At 41.0% G+C, this 23813-nt stretch overlaps 2 protein-coding genes across 3 annotated transcripts; one reads left to right on the forward strand and one right to left on the reverse strand.

Moving 5' to 3' along the window:
- Positions 1 to 1743: 1743 nt before the first annotated feature.
- kiaa0753 (KIAA0753 ortholog) lies at positions 1744 to 20381 on the reverse strand. Of its 2 annotated transcripts, none has more exons than XM_035680762.1 (18): positions 19898 to 20381; positions 18330 to 18623; positions 17989 to 18244; positions 17718 to 17827; positions 17555 to 17617; positions 17156 to 17377; positions 16398 to 16575; positions 15486 to 15688; positions 14863 to 14993; positions 13987 to 14142; positions 13352 to 13441; positions 11629 to 11716; positions 11302 to 11370; positions 10960 to 11130; positions 10649 to 10730; positions 10290 to 10410; positions 4884 to 5117; positions 1744 to 3161 (listed from the first exon to the last, which is right to left on the reverse strand). In XM_035680762.1, exons 1-18 carry the CDS (start codon positions 20015 to 20017, stop codon positions 3008 to 3010), a joined length of 2742 nt encoding a protein of 913 aa, XP_035536655.1. In that variant the 5' UTR covers positions 20018 to 20381; the 3' UTR covers positions 1744 to 3007. The 2 variants fall into 2 exon arrangements, with proteins under 2 accessions (XP_035536655.1, XP_035536654.1); XM_035680761.1 differs by having other exon boundaries at positions 1745 to 3161; positions 11302 to 11373; positions 19898 to 20380.
- A 216-nt stretch (positions 20382 to 20597) lies between these two features.
- On the forward strand, positions 20598 to 22608 carry txndc17 (thioredoxin domain containing 17). Its single transcript, XM_035680705.1, has 4 exons — positions 20598 to 20874; positions 21097 to 21178; positions 21803 to 21878; positions 22091 to 22608. The coding sequence occupies exons 1-4, from the start codon at positions 20730 to 20732 to the stop codon at positions 22157 to 22159; spliced, it is 372 nt and encodes a 123-aa protein (XP_035536598.1). The 5' UTR covers positions 20598 to 20729; the 3' UTR covers positions 22160 to 22608.
- Positions 22609 to 23813: the final 1205 nt, after the last annotated feature.

Genomic DNA, 23813 nt, shown 5'->3' on the forward strand with positions numbered 1-23813 from the left:
CTGCAGTTTTAGAGATGCTCTGACCCAGTCGTCTAGCCATCACAATTTGGCCCTTGTCAACGCTCACACTGCCCAATTTTTGTGCTTCTAACACATCAACTGTGAGGACAAAATGTTCAAATGCTGCCTAAAATATTCCACCCACTGACAGGTGCCATGATAACCAGATAATCAGTATTATTCACGTCACCAGTCAGTGGTCATAATGTTATGGCTGATTGGTGCATATGAGAGCTGCCATTTGGTTTTCACATGCCCCGAAGAAGAGTTGAAATATGTAGGCGTTAAGCCCATTTAGTGAATCTTTGCAAGGCCTGTGCCTTGGTATTTTTTGGTTATGACTTATTGATCACAAAGCAAAATACAAGTAACCTCTCTTCTTTTTTTGGTCTCATGATATTTCATTGGATCAAAGAGCGCCTGTTTTTTTTATTTTTTTTTATACCTGCCTTTGTGTAGCAGCACTTCTACCCAATCTACTGGCATTTGCTCCCTCTGTGGCTGATAATTATGCTCTGCTCGCTAACCATTAAATAAACAACTGAGGATTAGTTCAGTAGACAGTAGTTGGGTTTGGCTCAAGCTCACTGTTTACTGTAATGATTGCTGAAAAGCAGAAAGTTGAATGAATCAATGACTGATGAAGAAAAAGGTCACGCTGCTCCTCTTGCTGTTCTTCTGTGAGTCCATCCTTGACTGTATCCCACACTGTAATAAAAAAATGATGAAAAACATTGAGTTTCTCTATAGAACTTTGTTGTATCTACACGGTTTCAGACTCGCATCTGCTTTAAGGTTGACAGATAATCTTTTCAGTCTCATAATCCATCAGAGTGCATTTCGTTGTGCTCTCTGCGGGGACTCAGCTTCTTTAGCCATTTCAGACAATAATTTCATAACTAGCAGCTGGTTTTCACACCATTCATCATCCCAACAAAGCAAAGCTGTGACTGAATTATTGATGCTAACAGTCAAAAGATTTCCAGCAGTCACAGGTGTTTTAGGAGATCTCAGACAGCATCAAAATAATTTGACTAAAAGGAACCTGCAATGGGAAATGTTGCCTATACAATGGCAGTATTTGCATGACACATGGCTCAGTAAAGTGTCTCAGCAGAAATCATCCCTCTAACACTTCAGCTGCAGCAGAATAGCCCTGGAGAACAGCAAACACGAGTGATAAGCCCTAAAAGATTTCATATCCATCTGGTTTTATTGCTGAGCGCCATCTGAAAATGTTTCGAAAGCGACCCAAATGTCACAAAGCACCCTTGATGTACCTGTATGGCAAAGTGCCCCCTCAAAGTATATTGCAGTCATATTCTGTCCTCTCCAGTTCGGAAAATTAGCTCTGATAATAAGTCAACGCAGGCTGGAGGCAAGGTCAAACCTCTCTGACCATTACAGATTATAATAATGTGCAAAACACTGCTAATTCTGTTTGTGAGTGTTCATGCTTGGAATCAATAATGGCACACTGAGCCAAAAAACGCTAACATTCATACAATGTTCGCTGTGCATAGAAAAATATATTAAAATAACAACAATAAGCAGGGAACTGATTTCACTGTTCTCTGGTGTGCTGACAACACAGTATCACACTCAACCGTTAAGTGGTGCCTGCTGAGGTGGCAGAAATGAAAATATATCGGCTTTGTCTTTTAAATGTCTCTGACAAACACATTTATAATTTCTGATCCACAACAATGAAAAATAATTAGTAATTAGCTCTTGAAGATGAACAGAATCATTTAATGTGTTTCCCCTCTCCCGTTCCCCAGTGTCAGTACAACCTCAGCTCTTTATGTCAGTCCGTTCGCTTTGAGCCCACCCATCTCTGTTTGTCCTCGGTTGAAAAGAAGAAATGTGCACCAAGCTCGAGCCTGTGAAATCCTGCACGTATTCAGACGCCCACGCAGAATCCAGCCTGAGAGAAAATAGGGGCAGCTGATTCAACGTGAGCTAATTCATTCAGTCACTGTATGTCCCCTGTCAAAGGCTGGTCCCCACAGGCCAGCGCAACATCTGGATGTGTCCCCTCTGCTGTGTCTGCATGGCTTTCATGTTGTTCTCAAGGGACTCAGACAGTTTTTTTGGTCTGTCAAGTCCGTCCTGCTTATTTTGCATTCAGAATTGACACTTTACACCATTATTATGCAGGATACAGTTGGTCTGTAGCAACAGAATTTAAACTAGTAATCATATTTTATTTGGCTCTGTGGAAAAATAAACAAAAAGAAAGAAAATATACTTATAAAGTGGTTCTAAACACATTTAAAATTCTAAAAAGAAGACTTTTTGACTCTTTCTTCTCCTGTGGCTGGCACGCTACTGCGATAACACATCAACCAGTGAGGTGAAAAAAAAGCCTTTTGCTGCCTTTAGACCCTTTATTTTGACATTAAAGCAGAAGAGGAAATCGAGTTACAATAGATTAAACACACGATGCCCTTGGCGTCCTGCATCATTTTGGTGGAGACCGTATGTAATTAATTTATTTCCATATTCCAACATGAAAATAGAAAGTGTGAGTAATCCTCAGGGAGGTTTAAACCAAGTGCAAAGGGAGGGTGGTAATCTTATAATCCTCTGTAATGTCGTAATGGTCTCTCCAAGCTTATCTAAACTAAACTAACTTTCCCAGTAGAATTCAGTCATAGATACAGATGGACCACAAAAAGTAATGTGACTAATGCTCCCTGTGCAATTCAACAATCTCTGCAGCTTCATTAAAAAAATATCTACAATCATAATTAAATAAAGTCATATGTTGTCACATCAAAGTAGTGATCTATAAACATCTCTTAATGTACAGATCTTTGTACACTAAAAAAAAAGTACACACATGAAACTACACAAAATAGCAGATAATCTCAGTCCTTGGTCGACACAATGATCCTAAATTCTTTATATTTTAATCTGCCAAAAAAATGCAGATTTTCTGCCAAAATAAATACACAGTATAGCAATTTGTAAGAAACTCCTGCATCCACGGTGCTGTAAAATGCTATTGGCTGACCAAAGCCGCAGCTGAAGCGGGAGGTGACTGGATTGGCTGAAGAAACTCGGAGGTGAAGACAGCCTCGGCGTATTCCTCCACAACGTCCTGAAACTCTGCAGCCACGTCAGCCAGAGCCTCCGACAGCAACTCCTCTGCCAGGCTGTGGCACAAGAAACAATAGAGACGTTACAAAATAAATTATTTATTTATTATTTCTCCTTAAAACCAAGAATGCTCCTAAGAGAGAGTTTGTCCCTTCTGAAAATAATACAGGTATATGCAAACTTTTTTGATAGAAAAGATAAAAAGCATGTCTTAGATGACAACAAATGAAATAAAATGATCATATATGACAATGAACGCGACCACTATTACCAGTTCATAAAACTAGAAAGAATATAGACAGTTTGTTATAATATACCATATTATTTTGTATTTTTTTTGCCAATACATTTGTGACTAGACCTTTAGAAAAAAATATGTATATCACTTAAAAAAGTGGCATTCACACTTTTTAATATTTCTAAATTATCAGCCTTGTACCTTCAAAAATACAGGTGGCGTGTTTAAAGCAGGTTTTTCCTAACCAGTGTGTCTACTGATTTTCAGAGCTGGACATGGAAAACTCTGCTAAATCTGTTCTTTGCTATGAAAGGCATAAAATGAAGAAACATAACTGAAAATACTGGTGAGCTGGGTGCAGCGCCAAGCTATATTTTGTGTTTTTGATCATTATCTGGGTCAACACAAGTGGCGAACACTCTTGGAGCTCCCTCATAGAGCACCGAAATGCTCTAGGTTGTCGGTGCAACAAACAATCAGTAATTGCGTGTCGGTGAACTAGCTGTACCTTTGAACAGTCAATACAAGAACACTTTGCTCTCAACACGAGATACAGGGCGAAACACAGTCAAAAATCTACATCACGGATAGGAAACAGCCTTTAGGAAATATTAATAACACAAATATGCTACAACCCATGCTAGCACGACTGACTGACTCTTCATATTCTATATGTTTAATGCTCCAAATATTAAATCCAACCACCAACCAGGCTGTGTTCTGGCTGGGCTGAAGTTTTGCTATTTTGCAATCAATCTGTTAGCGGTAAGAATGAATGAGATCCTCCGGGGGGTTTAACTCCAAAGCAGCACTAGTCCTCTCATTACCATTTCATCACACAGACAGGTTTCTGCACTGTGGCAGAATAGCAGGGGGTGTACAGGCCTGTATATGTGCTCTCTCTCCAAAAACACTGAGATAATTGGATGGCATCTTCACACAATATCCCTATTTTCCTCCAAATTCAGAAAAGTACAGATCCATCTCTTGAAAACTTCGGTTCATTTATGTGAGAATGATAATGATCCAGCGACACAAGCAGTCAGATCCCACGGGTGGGACTGGGCAACAGTTTCTCTGCTCTGAATTTAAGCAAAAACAATTTACTGAGCAAAAAAAAAAAACGGACTTAAAATGTGTCTTTTGGATGCTTCCAACTCGTATATCAATCACACAGATTCAGTATGTTCACAAAGATGAGAGCGAGTCTTCTGCACTGCAGCAACTTAAGAATTCTGTTAACTATGCAAATTTATGAGTGGGCGAGAAGAACAACGGTGAACACCAGAGACACACTATGCAAACCATAACCTCTGCATTATCCTCTCAGAGTGAGCTCTTCAGACAGCACATTATGTCCGTCAAAACAGAGAGCAGGAAGGACAAATCTCGCTTCTGTGTGACTAAAACTCAGCATGTGATACTGCTAATGAGTAAAAATATTTTTATATAACCTCAAAGACTTACAGATTCTGCCAAGCAGAGGGAAATAAAGATGTTAGAAAACCTTTCTGTGATGCCTTCACTGTTAGTCTTTTACCTGTCTGCGATGGCCCAGGGGTTGAAGCTGCCGACAGCCTCGTGAGCCACAGCGCGCAGGTAGGTCTCGTAATCTTCCCGGTACCGACGGATGTTTCTCAGCATGCTGCCTGGCACGGAGATAGCGGTCCCCCTGCTTTGCTCTACTGGGCCTGGGAACACGGTGGTGGGTCTCAGCTGCTGTTCATCTTGGGATGCTTCCTCCATCAGGCTGTTCTCAGAGAGGATGCTGGGTCTGAGGAAACACAAGAGGATGCTCATGTGGCAAGGCAAACATGTAGGTTTCCATGACACCTTTTCATTAGCTAGACCGTTCACGCTGTATGAACAGTGTAAAGGGCTTCTGAGGGCTGCGGCTGCGGAGAAGAGGCAAACTCGTTTTATTGACGAGGGAGCCACAATGGAGTGCAGCGCTGCGTGATTGACCAGAAGCACTTGTTGTGCCTGATACGAGGCAGAGGATGATGAATTTGGGAGAGGTGTCAGAGAGCAGGCCAGCTCTCTCGCCTGCCCCTTGCTCAGCGAGAGTAGGGGCTCAGCTGGGCATTGCCATAGTCTGGCTATATAATCCTCTCTGCTTGGACAAATCAGCCTGGCTCCTGCGACGGCGCTCTCGGTGCTATATTTAGTGTTGCAGCAGTTCCCAAAGCAAAGTGCCTCTCTATTGTGCTCCCCGGCCTCAGCTGAACTTGTTTCTGTTTTGACTGTGGGGTCTGCAAACCGTGGGGTGGCCATAAATAACAAAGTGCCAGCACAGTTAACTCTGCTTCAAATCTGAAATGGGTCGATTTGCTGTCTGATGGGCTTCTGAAGACCAGTGTGGCGAAAGCAATAAAACAGCAACCTGCAATCCATTTCCTATTTATAAGTCAGAATGAATGAATGAGTCTGATGTGAATGATACAGAATGACACAAATGTAACAACTATGCTAGTTGTACTAAATGTTCTACATCTATGAAGCTCAATGGGAGAGCTGAAGGACAAGGAGCAGCCCTATATGATTCATGTATGAATGCCTCATATTGCCTCTTTTATAGATGCTTCATGTATAAAAGACTGCACAGCTTACAGACAGAAAGATGGCGTACTCACAAAACCTGAAAAGTACATCTGCAAAGAAATATCAAGGTGGGTGTCAGAAGACTGCTACAGGTGTGGGCTCAGGAAAGCCAGAACTGACTCCACATGAAGGAAGGGACGCTGCCATTAGAAGCCCTCATATCTCTGGCTTCCTGCCCACATGTTAGGGCAACTTTTAAGGACAGCAGGAGAGTGGTCAGTGTGGTAAGAGACAGGTGGAGGATGAATAGTGTGGAGGAAATGAACAGATTGCTGCAATGAAGACGGTGGGAGCTACCACAACTGCAAGCCTACCAAGCTGCCATTTACTGTGCAACACAGCTTCCGGCTTGTTTGAAATACCGTAATAGCCGTAAACAAAGGGGCGGGCGGAGGGGAGCGAGAGAGCAGATAAAAACAGTACATGAAAGGGTTAGAATATTGCTGAGTGGGGCTTTCATCTTTTTTCATTGATTTGTTTGACCTGCTGATGGAGCTGCGGTGGGTCAGTCAGCATTAGCCAAGATGGGGGACAATCGGGGTCTGTGTCTGGGCTCCTCACCATGGATACATAAATCTTATCTCCCGCTCCACTGCTGTTTTCAAAGATGAAATCGCTCACTCCATTGTCTCAGTGGCTGTTTGACAGCAGTTGCGCAGGCACACTGACGGGCCATGGTAAAGAATAATCGATGCTGTTTTGGAAATGGACAATGATGTGTAACGTAAACAACTACGTTCCCACAAATAGTGAGCTGGAAGTCTCTTCTGATAGGCTGGCGTAGGTCATGACTCAAAAGTAAACAAAACAAGCCTCAGCAGAGGCTGAGAGAACTGCCTGAGCACCTGTAAACAATAAAATGAGATCTGCTTTATTTCATTTATTTCTAAATCATCTGAGAGTATTTTTTAAAATTGGATTCTTCCATCAGTCCTCTCCTTCCTTGGCTCTGTTCCTCTATATCAAACGCCTTAATAAAAAAAAATCAGGTTTGCCACAACCAATAACAGCCTGCCAGTGTCCCCATTAGTCATCAAACAATACAATCAAAGAAGTCTCTAGAGATTTCTTAAGCTATGTCACTGTCACAAATGTTCTTCCTTCATGTGTTCAAGTGTGTGTGTGTGTGTGTGTGTGTGTGTGGCAAATGATTGCATGCACAACTCTTTTTTTCCCGCTGACGACAGCGACTGATGTGTCTCTCTGGGCTGAGAAATGCGGGTTATAAACAACCAATTAGGGCTGAGACAACACACATGACATGATGAGAGCTTCACATATTCTGTCCCAAACCCCCCAAAATGAAACCTCTCCATGCTGCACAGGAGAAAGGGTTTAACACAATCCAACGCCAACACAACAACAGACTGCATTGTTAGGCTATTTCCTTCCATAGGAACTGATGCTTTTAATCAGCTGCTCAGCTGCAGTATGAGCAACACGAAAGCAGGATTTTATCAATGCATTCAATAATTCTCCATTCTGTTGCATCCTCGTTTACCTCTCTCCTTCAGATACTTTCTGCTGATTACTGCACAGAAGTATGTCTAATCTGCTGGCAAGTATACGAATACCTCACCTGAACTGAAGCCGACAGCAGTTTTTAAAACATATCAGGACTTGTTTGTTAAAATAATATTTTTCATTATCTGGAGAATTGCTTCCTTTGATGAGGTCAGTGTGTTGACTGGTTACTCTTTGGCATTATCATTAAATCTAGATTGTTTCTTGGACACTAGTGCAGCTCATTTCCTCAGGCTGCGAATGCAAATGCAAATGTCATTTGACAATTATCTGAAGGCTACTGTGGAACTCAGGTCCTATTACTTTCTGTTAAAGACCTACACATTCTGACATGTCCGAAATGAAGGCTACATGTTGACAGCTGAATTCAAGACACAGTGTGCAACAAGTGTGGGTTAGGCTGGGTTAACTGTCAAAGTGGCTCTTGGTTTACTGTATTATGTGTGTTTTTGTTTTAGTATTACAGATGCAACAGGCTGCAGGGTTCTGTGATCAAAACAGGGTAGATGAAGTGAAGAAAATGTGTTGTAAAATGGGTCATTGTAGCCTGCAACACTGCAGCACACGAAGCCGACTCATCTCCCTCACAGCTCAGGTCAGTTTATGAAGCAACTCCTTGGCCTCAAAAGACAGCTCTATAAAACAATGTGTCTAATAAGCACAATTTCTCTTTCTCACACCAAATGACTCCCTACGTCCAACTTTATTACTTCTTAGGGGACTAAGCACTGTGCAAAAAGGGCTGTTAACAGCCTACACCAAATTTCCGCTTGCATCTCGCTGTAGAGAATAAAAGAAAACCCCATTGAGCTTGAAACCACCATTATGTATCTGTCTGCTCGTAGTAGGGTTCACTAACTGCGCCAAGTGCTACATCTAATGGCAGCATCTTCATCGGACAGCTCTTTGGCTGGGAATATTTTATTTAAATATGATTTTGTTTCCAACAAAAGTACTTAATTGTCCAAGCGACCGGAAAGCTGCTGAACTGTTTGGGTCTCCATTCAGAGCAGGGAAGTGGTGACTAATGTGGAGAATGTATTAGAATCAATGGTAATTATTTTTTGAATGATAACGAGTACAATTACTGCACAGCAAGCAATCTTTGGAGCCACAAAATATTATGCAGGCGTTTTATATACATAATTGTCATCAATACAAACAAAGTGGTACTGCCATGTTGAGTGGGGCATCCCCCCTCTCCTTATCCTCTATCTAACTGATTCGTTATTGCACTGGAAATGTTAAAGAGCATCTAATGGAAAAGAAATTCTGTAATGCCAGCAAAGCTACACACTCTCCATGCTGTTGAATGTCTGTCACCATCAAAGATTACACTAATGGACTATATGTTGACCAACGTACCGACAGAAACCAAAAGGCCTTTGAAACATCCTGTTTTGTAACACTACACTCACACTTATATACACTTTTCATACGCTTTATTCGTAACGGCTTACTATTTATGTTACAATATAAATACTTGAGTTGTTTAGAGCTCGATGCACTTTTAGTTTTTCATAAATTGCTATGTTGTGTTCCACATTTGTGATTAAGTAAGGTCAGTTTGCAGACATTAGTTTTCTCTTTAACATCAAAGTTTTTTTCTATTGATTCCTGTCAAAAATAAAAATCTACTGTGATTCAATGTGTTGAAAAAAAACCAGCGGGGTGCCAGTACCTTTAAAGGCACTATAATTTGGACTGAAGATAAAAGCGATGCAGGCAGGTCCGTCTCGGTTTTTATTCCACAGCGATTCAGAGAGTTTCAGAACAAATGAGCTGGCAGTTATCAAATGACTGTCCATATTAAGAAGCTGCATTGCTGGATACCTCTGAAATCATGTAAAAACATAACACCTCTTCAGAAAGACTAGACACTAAATACTTCCAGGGGCCTGCAATATGTTTGCCAAAAAGTAGAGCTATTACTTGATGGATGCGTTAAGAAGAGTATAAGATGAGTCACAGATGAGTCAGGACAAAGTTTCTGTTAAGGGAACTGAACCTGAGGCACAAGTCTGACTGACTTTAATTTGCTAATGGTGCTGCTTGAATTTGTTAGAAGGAGCACTGTGCTGGCTTGTCTGTGTCAACAACTTCTCGTCCTTCCACTCCCTTCTCTCTTCCTTCCAAGTTCCTCATTAATTTAAACAGTACACAGCAGCTGTAGCCAAAGCCCTGGGCAGTGGAGGGGTCTCTCTGTGGAGTCTGCTGCCAGAGTCAGGAATAGACGCTGCCCTGGGTACGGTAGCCACCAAGTGAGTTTTGTGGGATGAGTAACGCCTCCCAGTGGGAGAGTGATTACGGGGCAAAGACACGTCATGCGGAAAAAACACCCTAACCGTACATTGTTGGAAAAAACACTAACCACTAGAGTTTTCATCCAGTCTAGAGGCCCAATTAAAACAATAGTGAATGACTTCCTGTGGATGAACCTGCCTCTTATTTCTGTAGCACAACCACAGGAGGTCTTTGACTTTCCTCATGTCATCAAAGTCATCAAAATCCAACATTTACAAGGGTATTTTTTTTTTTTTACTGAGGGTTGTATCATATCATATAATCATCAATATTGTACTAGAGCCATGATTACTTATAATGAGTTAGGCCTATAATTTCAGCTCAAATGATTGAAGGAAAGTTAAATAGGTCAAACCAGTGCAGCATCAGGGCCAAGTTAATATTCTGAGAACACTCTAAAATTTCCCTACTGCCTCTTTAAGATGAATAAAACAGCAAGGAGGGGGAGTGATTAGCAAAAAATGAGAAGTAGAATTTATTCGAGTGTAAAATAAGGGCAAAGGACATAGTAACTCACCCAGTCTCCACGGGTTTCTCTAGGACAATATCAGCTGCACAGCTCTGCCTTAGCACTGGCCTAGTGAGCCTAATTGGCTGAAGAGAGGCTGGCCTGGAGCCCAGAGTATGGCACTGGGGTCCTGGGAAGAACAGAGAGGAAGGAGAGGAGGGGGAGGATGGGGTAGTCGTAGTGTGCAAGGGATGGGGTTGGAGCAGACAGACAGTCAGACAGACAGATGAAAGAAAGGAGAGGAGCACAGAGTCAGAATGAAAAGTATTCAGCTACTATTTCAGTTGTAGCACTGTCTCCACCTACAGGACACATCTGGGAAATAATTTCTCTAAATGCAGTTACAGAAGGTAAAAAGGAGTTTTCACCTGCTGCTCCTGGTCGGTCCCAGTAAAGAGGGTCTGAATAGGTGATAGAAGCAAACCGTCTCCTCACTTCCTCCTGATCTTTCTGCTCAGACACACAGAGAAACACATTTTATAAACATGTTGTCCAGCTGCCAATAGCTGACCACCTCAAACCGGCTGAATGTCAGAATCAAGACTAGACATTGCATCAATAAGCAACACCAGCCCAAAGCCGTCACAACAGCTCACTTTTAATAACAACCCGATCACAGGTGACATTTCGGGTTCCACGCTGACCTTCTGTTGGTGGGCCTTTCTGTAGGGCAGCTCACCTGTATCTCCTCCATACGAAGCAGCATACTCTCCAGGGTGGGGGCCTGCAGCCTAGACTCAGCCATGCCCTCCAACTGTCTGTCTGTCTCAGCCGCCCACGCCGCCCGTGCAGTGTCCTCCAACAGATCCTCCAGCAGGGACTCACTCAGCTGCTCAGCACTCTCTGCTGCCTATAGAGGACAACATCCAGAGAAAATATAAGCAGAATATTGGGCTTAATTTTACAGCTGGTTAGTTCATGGCGTTTAATCATGGCCATGACACAGAGTTCAAACTTTATTAAATAGCAAGGCCAATTCTTTTCTCTCCTGTGAGTTATTTGCAACAGCAGTGCAGCTCACCCTCTCTGCAGCCTGCTCAGACAGCCGATTCCTCAAAGAAGAGATAATCCTGTTCCTGGACTCACCAATCTGCTAATGTAAACAGAAAAACAAAACAAAACAATGCAACGTAAACATCATTAACTTCCTCTTAGTCCATAAAAACAAAACTGACTCAAAAACAAAAAGTCACAATTTACTTCACCGTGCAAAGTCAGAAGGTAAATACATGCTCTACGTATTGTTTGAACAAATAATAAGCACAGATTGTTTCCATCTTCTACGTATAAAATGAAGGAAGGGGAAGTGAAATCTGGCACGCCTCAGACAACAGATAAGTCCTCCTACCTCGGCTTCATCCAGAAGAGGCTGAATTCTCTCTCTGGCCTTCTGCTCAGCTCTCTCAGCCCACTGAGTTGGCGAGACAACTTCAGACCTGTAAACCAAAACACACCCACACAGCAAGCTGTCATAAAAGAAGTTCTGTGGCTGTAAAGCTTTAACTTAAAGAGACTGAATGAGATATTTTATTCCCTGCCAACATTATCAATGTGTGTCAAACTTTAGGTCACTTTGGATTCTGAGCAATAAATGGTAAATTGTGGTAAATGAAATTACACAAAAACAGCAGTATTTGCCAAGCTTTGTGTTTGCCTAAATAGTCACATTTACTGTGATGGGACAAGGCCAAAACTGTCAGACTGCTGACGAACCTTCTGCACACTGAACTAATTTGTAAAGCCTGACACACTACTCACATCGAGCTGATTAATTAGGAGATTAATTTCATGAATGTAACACAGCATTATATACAAGATATAATCTGTAATTGTGAAGGGGTCTATTGTGCAATACCTGTCACTTCTTAATGGGGTGAGTAACCAAATCCTGGCTGAAAACACAATAAACCATTAAAATGTCCTGATAGGTCACTATGCTAAATATTAAAAGAGCCCTGGAACTTGCAAAACAAAATGGGATGTAGCCATTGTTAATTAACGTTATTAATTCCACCTTTTTCTCTTTTTCTGCTATGACATGCCAAACTTCCTTTCTCGGTTGTATCGCTTTGCGTGAGAAACCGAAGGACAAACCTGCACTCTGTGTTTCGCTGCTGGCCTGGCAGAGTTAATCTGTCCAATGACTAATTAGGAAATGTGAGGTGATCTATAGAAACATATGCTCTCCCTGGTGCTGAGGGGGCTGCAGTCACAATCTGCATTATTTTCTGCTCTATTGTTAGTAGGTAATCGCGTCCATTTTGTAATTCCCACTGTAATATGTTTAATTGTGAGGCCTGGTGCATTGAGCTGTATGGCAGATTACTGTGTAGAACCACTGCTTTGGGCAGTGACATTACTAGAGGGAAATATGACATAGGACACAGCTAAGCTTATATTATTATTATTACAAATAATTATATATATTAATTATAATTTTTCAAATCCAGTATTGTTTACTAACTTCCGGTCTTCTTCCTGTCTACCTTTGTTGGTGCATTGCAGCATATTGGTATGATGCCGCCACCTGTTGACCGGTGCAATACCACAACACCACTAGTAAGTGTATGACCCACCCATAGAAAAGCGTCTCCGTGTTGCTACTAGAGGTCAAAACTCCACAAGGACCCTTTAAGCTAAATTCATTTGTCTTACTAGGGAGGGATTTGGGGAACTGATTGATTTCACTGTCAACTGTTTTAATTGTCCGCATTTTTTCTGTGTAGTTTGGTATTTCTTGTGCGACAGAGCACTCTCCATAGCGATCCCCTCCCTCTGGAACTCTCTCCCCACACACATCTGAGACTATATCGATCTGTCTACGTTTAAATCACTAATCAATCCATCTTTTCAGAACTGCTTTTAATGTCTGATTAATTACGCTTTTTAACCTATGCATTTTAACTTATGTGAAGCGTCTTTGAGTACAATGAAAAACGCTCTACAAATACATTGCAAATGTATTATTATTATTATTATTATTATTGCAAATATCCAACAACTGATCTTGACCTTCAACTTGCATTGTCACAGATGCTTTAAGTCTGCTTGTAATTATATTTCTATTGTACCTTAATGTCTGAATGCGTTCAACCTCTTCTTTGCTCAACTGGTTGAGCTCTTTCATTCTCTGCATTGTCATCTTATCCAGCCAGGCATTCCTGTACCGAGCCAGTAATCATCAAATGAATCAAAATAAAAGCACAATTAAGCATTTCACATATATAATGTATAATCCCCATCTCCTAAATCAGACTACAAGCCCCTGATTAATGGCAAAGCACAATTGTAGTAATTAAGATTTGATTAAACAAAGACGTATGTAGAGCACTCAATCAATAAGGTGCTTATAAGCACTGAAAACAGCCAAGCTATTAATCACTCAAAAGACAAACGGCCTCAATCTAGCAGGCACCTAGATTAATTTATTGCAAAGAATTAACTTTGAATTAAGATTCAAAATATTGCCTGTGGCTCTCAGCAAGTGGGGTCTGCCACAGAGGTGAGAAATAACTCACTGAATACAGAGGAAGGAGTCATTAACATTTCCTAGATTTAATCTATTCAGCTTTTTTTTTCTCTTTTTTTGCTGGAACAGACAATCTGATGTATGTATAAAGGACAAATAACAAAAACCCAAAACTGCATCTGATATCTGACAGACGAGAGTAAAATCTGGGTAAAAGTTTCAGCAGGTGGGCTTCACCTTAATGCTTCATTCTGAGCTTGTTTCTTCTTTTCTGAGTTCAAAGCCGGCTGCTCTGCTCCCAAACCCCCAGCCACCTTCTGCTTTGAAGGGCTGGGTGAGCGCCTCAGTGGTGAGAAGAGGCATCGTGGCTCTGGTCTTCTCCTTTGAGGGGATCTGTTGCGATAATAGCAGAGGTATAAAAGAATAATAAACAGAGGCTTAGACACTTTATTGGGAAAAGACGTAGGGAGAACGGAGGAGGAGGAATATTGAGATAAAGAATGACAGAAACTAATGAAATATAAAAAGAACCATTCATTTTTTAAAGATATGACAGTGACCATTCCTGAGTGGAACAGACATGCTGGTATTTTTATTTTTATTTTTACTTTGCTGTTTCTTATCCTATTAACTTGTCTGTGACATGAAAGAACGATTTAATATACCATGGTGGATTATGATGAGTGTTTTTTGATAATATTATTAATATTGTGGAGATTCCAATTTGGCAAAGACTATAATCATAGTGAATGCAAGCTATTATTTTAGCAGCAAATTCTACAATTGTTCTACTCATGTTCTCCTGACTGAAAAATAAATAACTCTCCTGGCACTGCTTACATAGATTGTCCTTATTTTCCTTCTGTTTTTAAATGTTATTGTGTCAGGAAGAGCACATTATTCCACTGCAATAATGATCAGATTCATACTGGATGTCAACTGGATGTTACCTTGAAATAATAGTTTCAGACATTGCAACAGCATAACCTTTGTTATGCAATGGTGTTAATCATCCAGTGTGCGGCGAGAGCAGAAACACTGGTGAACAATAAGAGGTTATGATTTTAAAAAATCTAATGTGTCATCAGCTGTGCAGTGAGATAAAAGGCTCACCGCTGTGGAGGAGGAGAGTGAGGAGATGTAGGTATCCAGGGCACAGAGTGCTCTTTTTGAGGCATCTGGTTCACTCTGAGCTGAGAGGAGACTGTCGGCTGCCGGAAACCTGCGTCTTGTATCTGATTACGCTACAACAGAAATGAGAAAATATATGTTTAGATTGTTTAAATGATCCTCGCATTGTTTATATTTTTAAAGTGACCTACCTTTGGCACACTAAATCACACTGCTATTACTAATATATGAAGCATGTCAATTCAATGCAGTATAGAGCTGCAATGATTAGTGGATTCATCAAGTATTTGCAAATTATTTTGATAATAGATTCATAGCTTTGTGTCATTTTTAAGAAAAAATGTCCATGTTCTGTGATTACAGCTTCACAAATGGGAATTTTGCTCAGTCCTCTATGACAGTAAACGTAACTGAATATGTTTGGGTTGCGGACAAAATGAAACATTTGGGAAATCTTGGGAAACAGCGATCGTCATTTTTCACCATTTTCTGAAATTTCATGGACCAATCGAATAATCGAGAAAATGATTGACAGATTAATCGATTATGACAATAGTTGATAGTTGCAGCCTTAATTCAGTATTGTGTAGAAGTCAAGCCAGCACCTTCATTATAATGTCAGCCCTGCTTCTCTCAGACCGCAGAGCCCCTCCTCCTCTTCTGCTGGTGGTGTTTGTCTGAGCTCGTCCCTGCAGCTCTCTCAGCTCCCTCTGTTGGGCAAGGCTCTCCAGGCCAGCCCTGAGCACCTCTCTTCTGTTTAAGGGCTGGTGAGAAGTAGTTTGGGGCTTCTGTGAGGCCATTCTCCTACCTGTTGACACAAAAACAATTTAAAATGAAAAAGGATTACATCAGAACGGCTACAGCAACAACAAACTAGACTCTTCTTCATCCCTGCTAAACTCAAATAAATCAGTTTGGAACCATTATGCACCAACACAACACCGCCAATTACACAATTAGCTCTCATTTAAGTTTGTTTCCAAGGAGATCTAGATGCAGATGAAGCTCACTGTAGGTGTTTGTGTAAGCTCATCCACAGGATGCCTCTTAAGGCAATAGGAACCAGCAGGAGATAACTGCTTATAAGACTAAACAGCAGGGGACCCAGTGCCAGAGTTCTGCACTTCACTTCCTGTTTTTCTATCACTTCTTTATGGTTCCTTATCAATTTTCAGCCTGGTGCAGCAATTTAAGCACAGTTGGAGGCCCAAACACAACTGCACAAAAGCCCTTAGGTGACTCCAGATACACGGGAGACTAAACGGTTTGGCCTTCATCAAAAGGCATACATACAATTTACACTCTGTGCAGCAGCTTTGGCAGCAAGTGGGCCATTGCCTTAAGTTGGAAATGATGAAGGAACATACTGCATTTATGTTAGATTCAGAGTTTTGAAATGGTATAAATAAATACTGTTGCTGAGGGCAGAACATTAGAAACAGAGGAGGAAGATATTTATAAGGCTTCACATGCACAAACGTACTCAAAAGAAGTAAAGTCTTTTTAGAAACACTCACCACGGACACCTCTTTTGGGATTTGCTGGCCTGCGAGGTCCTCGAACAGATGAGGTGCTGGGACCCTTGGGTACGCTAGTGGGTGACATGCTGCGATGAGGAGGCTTCCTGTGAGGAGGACATGCTTGGGCCTGCATCTTTTCGAGCATCTCTTGTTTACTGAGGGCAGAATCCAAAGTCTAACAGGAAGAGAGTGACAAGAAATGTGCATCTTGGTTTATTCAGGGAAAAAAACAGGAACAATCCCTCCATAAAATAAGATGTAGACAAATAACCTAAAATATCAATTAGTCAAATGAAACCCTGTATTTTTTCAAATTACTCTACAATCAAAACATACAACATAACAAAGACTATCAAGAGAGATCAAATGAAACAAAAAACTACAAGTTAAGTGCTCACTCAACTTTAATTTCAGGGTGTTTACATCAACATGACATTAATACTGTCGGAACAGTAGACCTTTATATACATATTCTCACAATTTTAAGGGACATAAAGTAATGAAAACGTAAGTCTTTGACCAACAAACAACAGCAGACCCTTATTTTTAATCCTCCCTTGTGATGCTCTGCCAGACCTGTATTTTTTGAGGTAAAGGTGACGGATATCGCCTGTAAAACTACTTAGGTTGTCCGTCTGTATGTGTAGGATTATTGTCTTGCTATATTGTCCTAAATTGTTAAATTCAGAGACAAAACAATGAAAAAAGAAAATCACATTATTGTCCAAATACTGGTTGTACTTTACGCTCCTCACCTCGAGTTTCTGCAGGATGTCGAGGGCCGTCTCAGGCACAGCTGAACCCTGTTCTACTTCGACCTTCGCTGAGCACAAAGAGAGCTGGCGAATCAGCTGGCCCAGCTCTTTGTGATAAGGGGGTACCTTGACATTAGATAGATCTGACAGCTGGTGGATAACAACCTGTAAAGCCCGGAGTGCCCCGCGGTGGGCCGCCGCAAGCCTGTTTATTGCCATGGACTGAAAGAAGAACAGTAAACGAGTTTATCAACAGATATTTAGATGATTTCTGCTCAGGAGTAGAGCTGGTAAAACTTTACAAACCCCCCTTATAACAAACCTCCCCCTTTAGCAGAAGAATTATTAAATGTACTGCCACATACAACATTTATTTCTGTGACAATGCTGAAGACATACCTTTTTTGTGTCCCACATTTTTTGGCTTCGTAGTTTCTCTACATCTTCTTGTATCTCTTTTACCTTTTAAAATGACAATTTAGTAGAACAGAGTTTATAGCTAGAGGGAAAATCGTAACGGTGAATGTTTATTTTCAGTTACATGTGGTAGAGATTTAAATACCTGTCGTTGGAGAGCGTAGATTATACGTGCTGAGCGGGCTGCCTGCTTCTGTCTGCGTATCTCCAACTTGTTTTGCTCTTCGGGCTCCAGTGGCTCCTCGACTTTCTCTCCTATTGTTTAAATCCCATTACTCGGTATTATTAACCATCATACATGCAAAGTAGTGCTGATCGTGGTGGGGTGTCGAAACTGTGGTAACGTTTCCAAGCCAAGCTGTAACTTTAAACGTACATTCAACAGTAAGACACAGACACAATGCAACAAGAGTTACCTCTCTTAACTAGTTCTTCTACTTTCTGAATATACACTTCCAGCTCATTTTGCAGCTTGTGGATCTCTTGGCTTAAAGGAGCCCGTTTGCCTCCTTCCACCTGCTTTGGGCCAGGGTCTCTGGTCGGGGGGGATCGGCTACTCCGGGGCATGAAAGAAATGGGATGCTTCCTGGATGTGTGCACCGACAGTTTGGCCCCTTTACCTTTTGGACTGGAGGCTTTTAACTTGGTCTTATTCGGAGTGGCTGCGAGCTCCTACAGGGACAGAAAAAGACTCCTTTCAGTCATCGATTGAAACAAAGCAGGCAACTATTAATGTGCACCATCAATCTACATCTACCTGGAGCAGCTCTACGTCACTTATTTCGAGGAGGGAGGCGTCCTGAGAGGGTCTGGCGGGGGATTTTGTCAGCGACTCGAGGCGCCTTCGTCTCAGATCTCGCTTGGCCAGCTGAACCGCAGCCTGCAGTCTCTCCTCAGAGAGAGTGGTGAAGCTGACGGAGCTCCTGCCGCTGTCCCCATCCTCACGCCCCTCGTACAGCGGCAGCAGCCTCTCGATCACAATGGGGGCTGGCGGGCGCACACGCGTGGCTCGGTTGCTGGCATGTGCAGGGATGGCTTCGTTGAACAACAGCTGCGTGTGTGTGTGTGTGTGTATAAGTTACCAGTCAGTGTTGCATGTAATGTACACAGCCACTGTGAGACGGTTCACGCCACTTTCTCAACAGGTGTTTCTGTGATTCACTTCTTTTAAACTCAGTTGGTAGTAAAAAGATTACTGCAATTTAAAGCAACTACTGCAAAAAAAAACACACTTAGAGGTGTTTATAATATATTAACCTCATTAATAGGTGCACAACATGATAGAAAACTCTTAGTACAATGTAATACACACACACAACTCTCTCACACTCTCACACTCACACACACTCTCTCACACTCTCTCACACTCTCACACACCACTCTCTCACACTCTCTCACACTCTCACACACACACACACACACTCTCTCACACTCTCTCACTCTCTCACACACACACACACACAACTCTCTCACACACACACACACACACTCTCTCACACTCTCTCACACTCTCACACACACACACACACACTCTCTCACACTCTCTCACTCTCTCAACACACACACACACTCTCTCTCACACTCTCTCACACTCTCACACACACACACACACTCTCTCACACTCTCTCACACTCTCACACACACACACACACTCCTCTCACACTCTCACACACACAACACACACTCTCTCACACTCTCTCACTCTCTCACACACAACACCACACAACACTCTCACACACACACACACACACTCTCTCACACTCTCTCACACTCTCACACACACACACACACACTCTCTCACACTCTCTCACTCTCTCACACACACAACACCACTCTCTCTCACACTCTCTCACACTCTCACACTCACACACAACACACAACACACACTCTCACACAACACACTCTCACACACACACACACACAACACTCTCACACTCTCCTCCACACACACACACACACACACTCTCTCACACACACACTCTCACACACACACTCTCACTCACACCACACACACACACTCTCACACACACACTCTCACAACACACACTCCTCTCAAGTACAATATAATGTTAGTTAATTCAACTTCTCTCTAAAACAGTTTCAACAAAAACATTTTTACTGGCAGAGCTGAACTGGATTTGAGGTAAACTATAAACTGGCGACTAGAGACAGACAGACAGACAGACAGACAGACAGATAGACAGACAGACAGACAGACAGACAGAAGATAGATAGATAGATAGATAGACAGATAGATAGACAGACAGATAGACAGACAGATAGATAGATGCAGTTTAACATTAGGGGGTTTAAGCTGTTGTTTACCTTGGTTTGGGCCATCTCGTTGTGAAGGTTTCGGGTTGAACCTAAAACAACCCAGTCTCTTCTCCGTGTCTGCTGTCCTGCGGAAAGTGCGGGCCCACTCTGCACGAACTGCGCAGTCATTGCAGCGAACACAAGCTCGGTCAAACTAACTTAACAACTAACTAATAACTGACTAATAACTGACTAATAATTTGCTCAATAGTGAGAGTCAGCATTAGCCACCTAGCTGCGCTTTTGAATTGAAGTGTGCTAACATCAAGTCAATCCCAAAATCATCCATTCGACCATTTTTTTAACTTTTTTTTTTAAGTTTGTATCTGAATTATACTGGTGTATACTGGTGTTTAATTTAACTTTAATTAGCTCATTGTTAACATTTTAAATATCGATCCCAGCTCGTCCACAGTTTGAACCGCCGCCATGACAACAACACAACGCCGCTAAACGGAAGTAGCGTTGACCAAATACGGATCGTCGAAGAAGTCAAACATCAACGAAACCGCATATTTAATGACATGTTGTGACATAAAAAAAATAAACCCATCTTCTTTAATATTTTCTGAATGCGTGAAAAGGCGTGTGATAATGTTAGTTAAATATTTTAACTTCGGCTTGACGAGGGAGAATTTAACTAGTTAACACACGTATTCGGGTACACTGTCACTTTAAGACGCTTTGAACAGACCGGAAGTGGTACTGTCAGATTTAGAGTATTTCTACCAGGTCCGGCGTTCAGAGCAGCAGTATTTCTGCAAACACTTGTTAGTGCCTCACTGTTCAGTTAGTTTAGTAGTTTACGTTGGTGCATTGTGACATTAACTCGGCCTGAACGATGGTGCATTACGAAGAAGTAAACGTGCGTGGCTATGATGAATTCTGTCAGGCTGTGTCTGAAAGAAAAGGGAAGGATATTTATGCTTATTTCTCTGGTGATAAAGACGCCCAAGGAAAGAGCTGGTGTCCAGACTGTGTGAAAGGTAACTTCATATGTTCTCTCCCTGGAGTTTCCCTGTTCTAATGTAGTCACTAGATGCGTGTGCTTTCATTTTGAGCACGATTTGATTGAAATATCTGGTCGTGTAGTCTCATATAGCAAACTTTGCATTGTTCTGGCAGTGAGATGGTGGTATTCTGTTTTGCTGTGATTTAGTGCACTGTCATTCAGTCATTTTTAAACAGGTCCTCTTTTTCCCTTTCAGCCGAGCCAGTTGTTAGAGGGGAAATGGCTCATCTTCCCGATGGCTCTGTCTTCATCTACTGTCAAGTTGGAGAAAGGGCCTAGTCAGTATTTTACTCTGCTGTATTTCAATTATTTATGGAAAAACTGTTCCTTGAGTCAAAGTTAACCTACAAACAAAAACTCAAATTGCTTTGATCTAACTGCATTCAAAAGACAAAACATATCTCTATTTGTGAAGCAAATAACTTGATAAATGACAAAAAAAATATTTTGTATACCTTTTCTCTTGTTCAGCTAATAGATTTATCAACTAATAGTTTCACAATTATGTTATGAAGGCGAATCTTATTTACATTAAATCAACTGACAGTGAGTACAGTCATAAAAGAGAATTTCTAGACAGCCAGAAAGTACTGTGCCACCAGGATTATTATGGTAAATGTACATAATCTTATATCTGCAACCTAAAGGAAACATACATACATCATACGTCGACTCTCTGTGCAAGACAAAAATGGATGTTTGTATTTTAAATGGTGTAACTGTGTAATATACATTTCAGCACCGAGTGTTCCTCATTCATAGACTTACTTCATTCATCTATAAATCATTTAGTCCAATAAAAATGTCAATGATTTTCTGTATCAGCTCTCTTTTTCTGCTCTTCCAGTCTGCTCCTATAAATGTTTGTCCTCTCTTTCAATAATGTCTTTTTCATGCTTCAGTTGGAAGGATCAAACTAACGCCTTCAAGAAGACACTGAAGTTGAGTGGAGTTCCCACTCTGCTGCGATATGGCACAGTAAGAATAACTTCTTTGTGTTGACATGGATTAGTCTACAGTAAGATCTGTGTTACTATTCATATTTTAAAGAAAAATACATAGAAATGAGATAATAAGAGGGCGAATTTCAGGTAATATTCAGTTGCTTATATATTTAAGTTAATATTTAGAGTTAGAGTTGTCTAGGGAGTAAATGTACCTGTACTACAACCCCTGTAAATCTGTTTCAGCCTCAGAAGTTGGTGGAGGAGGAATGCTTCAAAGCCGAACTGGTGAGGATGATGTTCACCGAGGACTGAAGGATCCTGCGCTGTTTAACATTGGTGGAGATTTCTTCACTCTTAAACAGTCAATTTTACCACCATTCATTTTCAGCACTGTTGATAATCGTGCTCAAGGCACATCTCCTTCTGTAATTTGATGCAAATCAGCAACTGTGTAAGTGTACGACCGAATAATGAGCATCCTTTGTAATATTCAGTGAAATCCATACTGGAATATCTCTAAAGACAAACACATAGACTGCATGTCATTCATGCTAATATTTCTTGTTCTGCTTTATGTGCAATCACCCACTTCTTTTTTTTTTTGGGAAGTTTGATACATTTCTTCAAATGTAACATTATTATTCTAACACACTAGTTGATTATAAAAAAAATATCTTGAGATTTCTTTTTATTATTGTGACCATTTTGTGTGTGACGTTGCCTTGCAGTTGGAGTCAAATAAAGTGACACCTGATGTTGAACATTTGTGGCAGAAGAAAACTTTTTTTAAGTGTTGTATGATGACCCAGGTGAAGGCTACAAGCTAACAACAAAGTTCATAGACAGATAGATTTTTGCTTTGACCAGGAACAGTAATTATATATCAACACTAGAAAAGAGAAATATATATCAAATGAAATCAAACACTTCAATACCAGAAATCAGTATCAGAAAACCCATGGCACACTCAATAAGTATATTAAGATAAAATCTATAGAATATCAATAGAATACACAATCTAAAGAATATATTATGATACACTTCAATATAAAATAGAATATATAAACAGGATAAGATGATTTGACATTGATCAAGTGTGCAAAGAAGTTGTAGTTTTAAAAAGACGGAGTATAAAAATGTGCAAAGTTGCTGAAGGAGCAGAACAGAGGCGTCGGTAACATTAGTAACAAGTCTAACTTTAAAGCAGTGTTGTGGTTTAATTTTTCCAGTCTCAATGCACCTCAGTCGATGTCTATCTGAATTAAACTTTTAGCTATCTGACTGTAGTGAGAGACTCCCACTGAAGGTACCCAGAATGGTGACACAGACTCACAGAAAGCAAAGAGAATTGACAGTTTCACTCCACGTGCAGGATTTATTTGCATCACACTGGATACAAGCAAACCGAGTTGTCCAACGATACAACTGACCTGAACAAAGAAAATCACTATTATTTGAGTTCTCTAGACAGAGCGGAGGTGTTGCAGAGAGTTATTGCTTTCGGTAGGAAAGGAAGGCTGTATTTGTCTTTTTGAAGTAGAAGCACAGCATTTTGTTTCTGTTTCTCTTGTGTTTGTGTTGTTTTACATAATTTAGGACTATTTTCCCCCTCGATGCACCTTGGAAGTAGGTGAAGTTGTGCCATAAATCCCTCCAGTTACTTCAAAAATTGCTGCAGACCAGGTAGTTTCTGCTTGTGAAAACTAGGTGGCAGCACACCCATAGGAATGCAGTGTGGCCTTATCTATTTGAAATTTGCAGCATTTAATTTATAGTTATCTGATGAAGCTTATTAAATGAAATCCCAAGCAAGCATTTAGCAGAATAAAACAGTTTTTTTTTAAAGTCAGACCTAGAATCCTACTGCTTTTAATCTTCAAAAGTAGCTCCAGCATATAAAACAATGTTAAACTCAGATGTATGGATGTATTCTGAACAAAAATATAAAAAAAAAAAAAAAGAAAAA

Source organism: Morone saxatilis, unplaced genomic scaffold (assembly GCF_004916995.1).
Source record: "Morone saxatilis isolate NCDOM2014 unplaced genomic scaffold, NCSU_SB_2.0 Contig8, whole genome shotgun sequence".
In the NCBI taxonomy this organism is placed as follows: Eukaryota; Metazoa; Chordata; class Actinopteri; family Moronidae; genus Morone; species Morone saxatilis.

Coding starts and splice junctions, on each gene's coding strand:
- txndc17 (XM_035680705.1), top strand. CDS start 20,730: ATGGTGCATTACGAAGAAGTAAACGTGCGTGGCTATGATGAATTCTGT. Junction 20,875..21,096: donor GTGTCCAGACTGTGTGAAAG/GTAACTTCATAT, acceptor TTTCCCTTTCAG/CCGAGCCAGTTGTTAGAGGG. Junction 21,179..21,802: donor CAAGTTGGAGAAAGGGCCTA/GTCAGTATTTTA, acceptor TTCATGCTTCAG/TTGGAAGGATCAAACTAACG.
- kiaa0753 (XM_035680761.1), bottom strand. CDS start 20,017: ATGACTGCGCAGTTCGTGCAGAGTGGGCCCGCACTTTCCGCAGGACAG. Junction 17,378..17,554: donor AAATGTGGGACACAAAAAAG/GTATGTCTTCAG, acceptor TTCTTCTTTCAG/TCCATGGCAATAAACAGGCT. Junction 11,717..13,351: donor GAACGCATTCAGACATTAAG/GTACAATAGAAA, acceptor TTTGGTTTACAG/GTCTGAAGTTGTCTCGCCAA.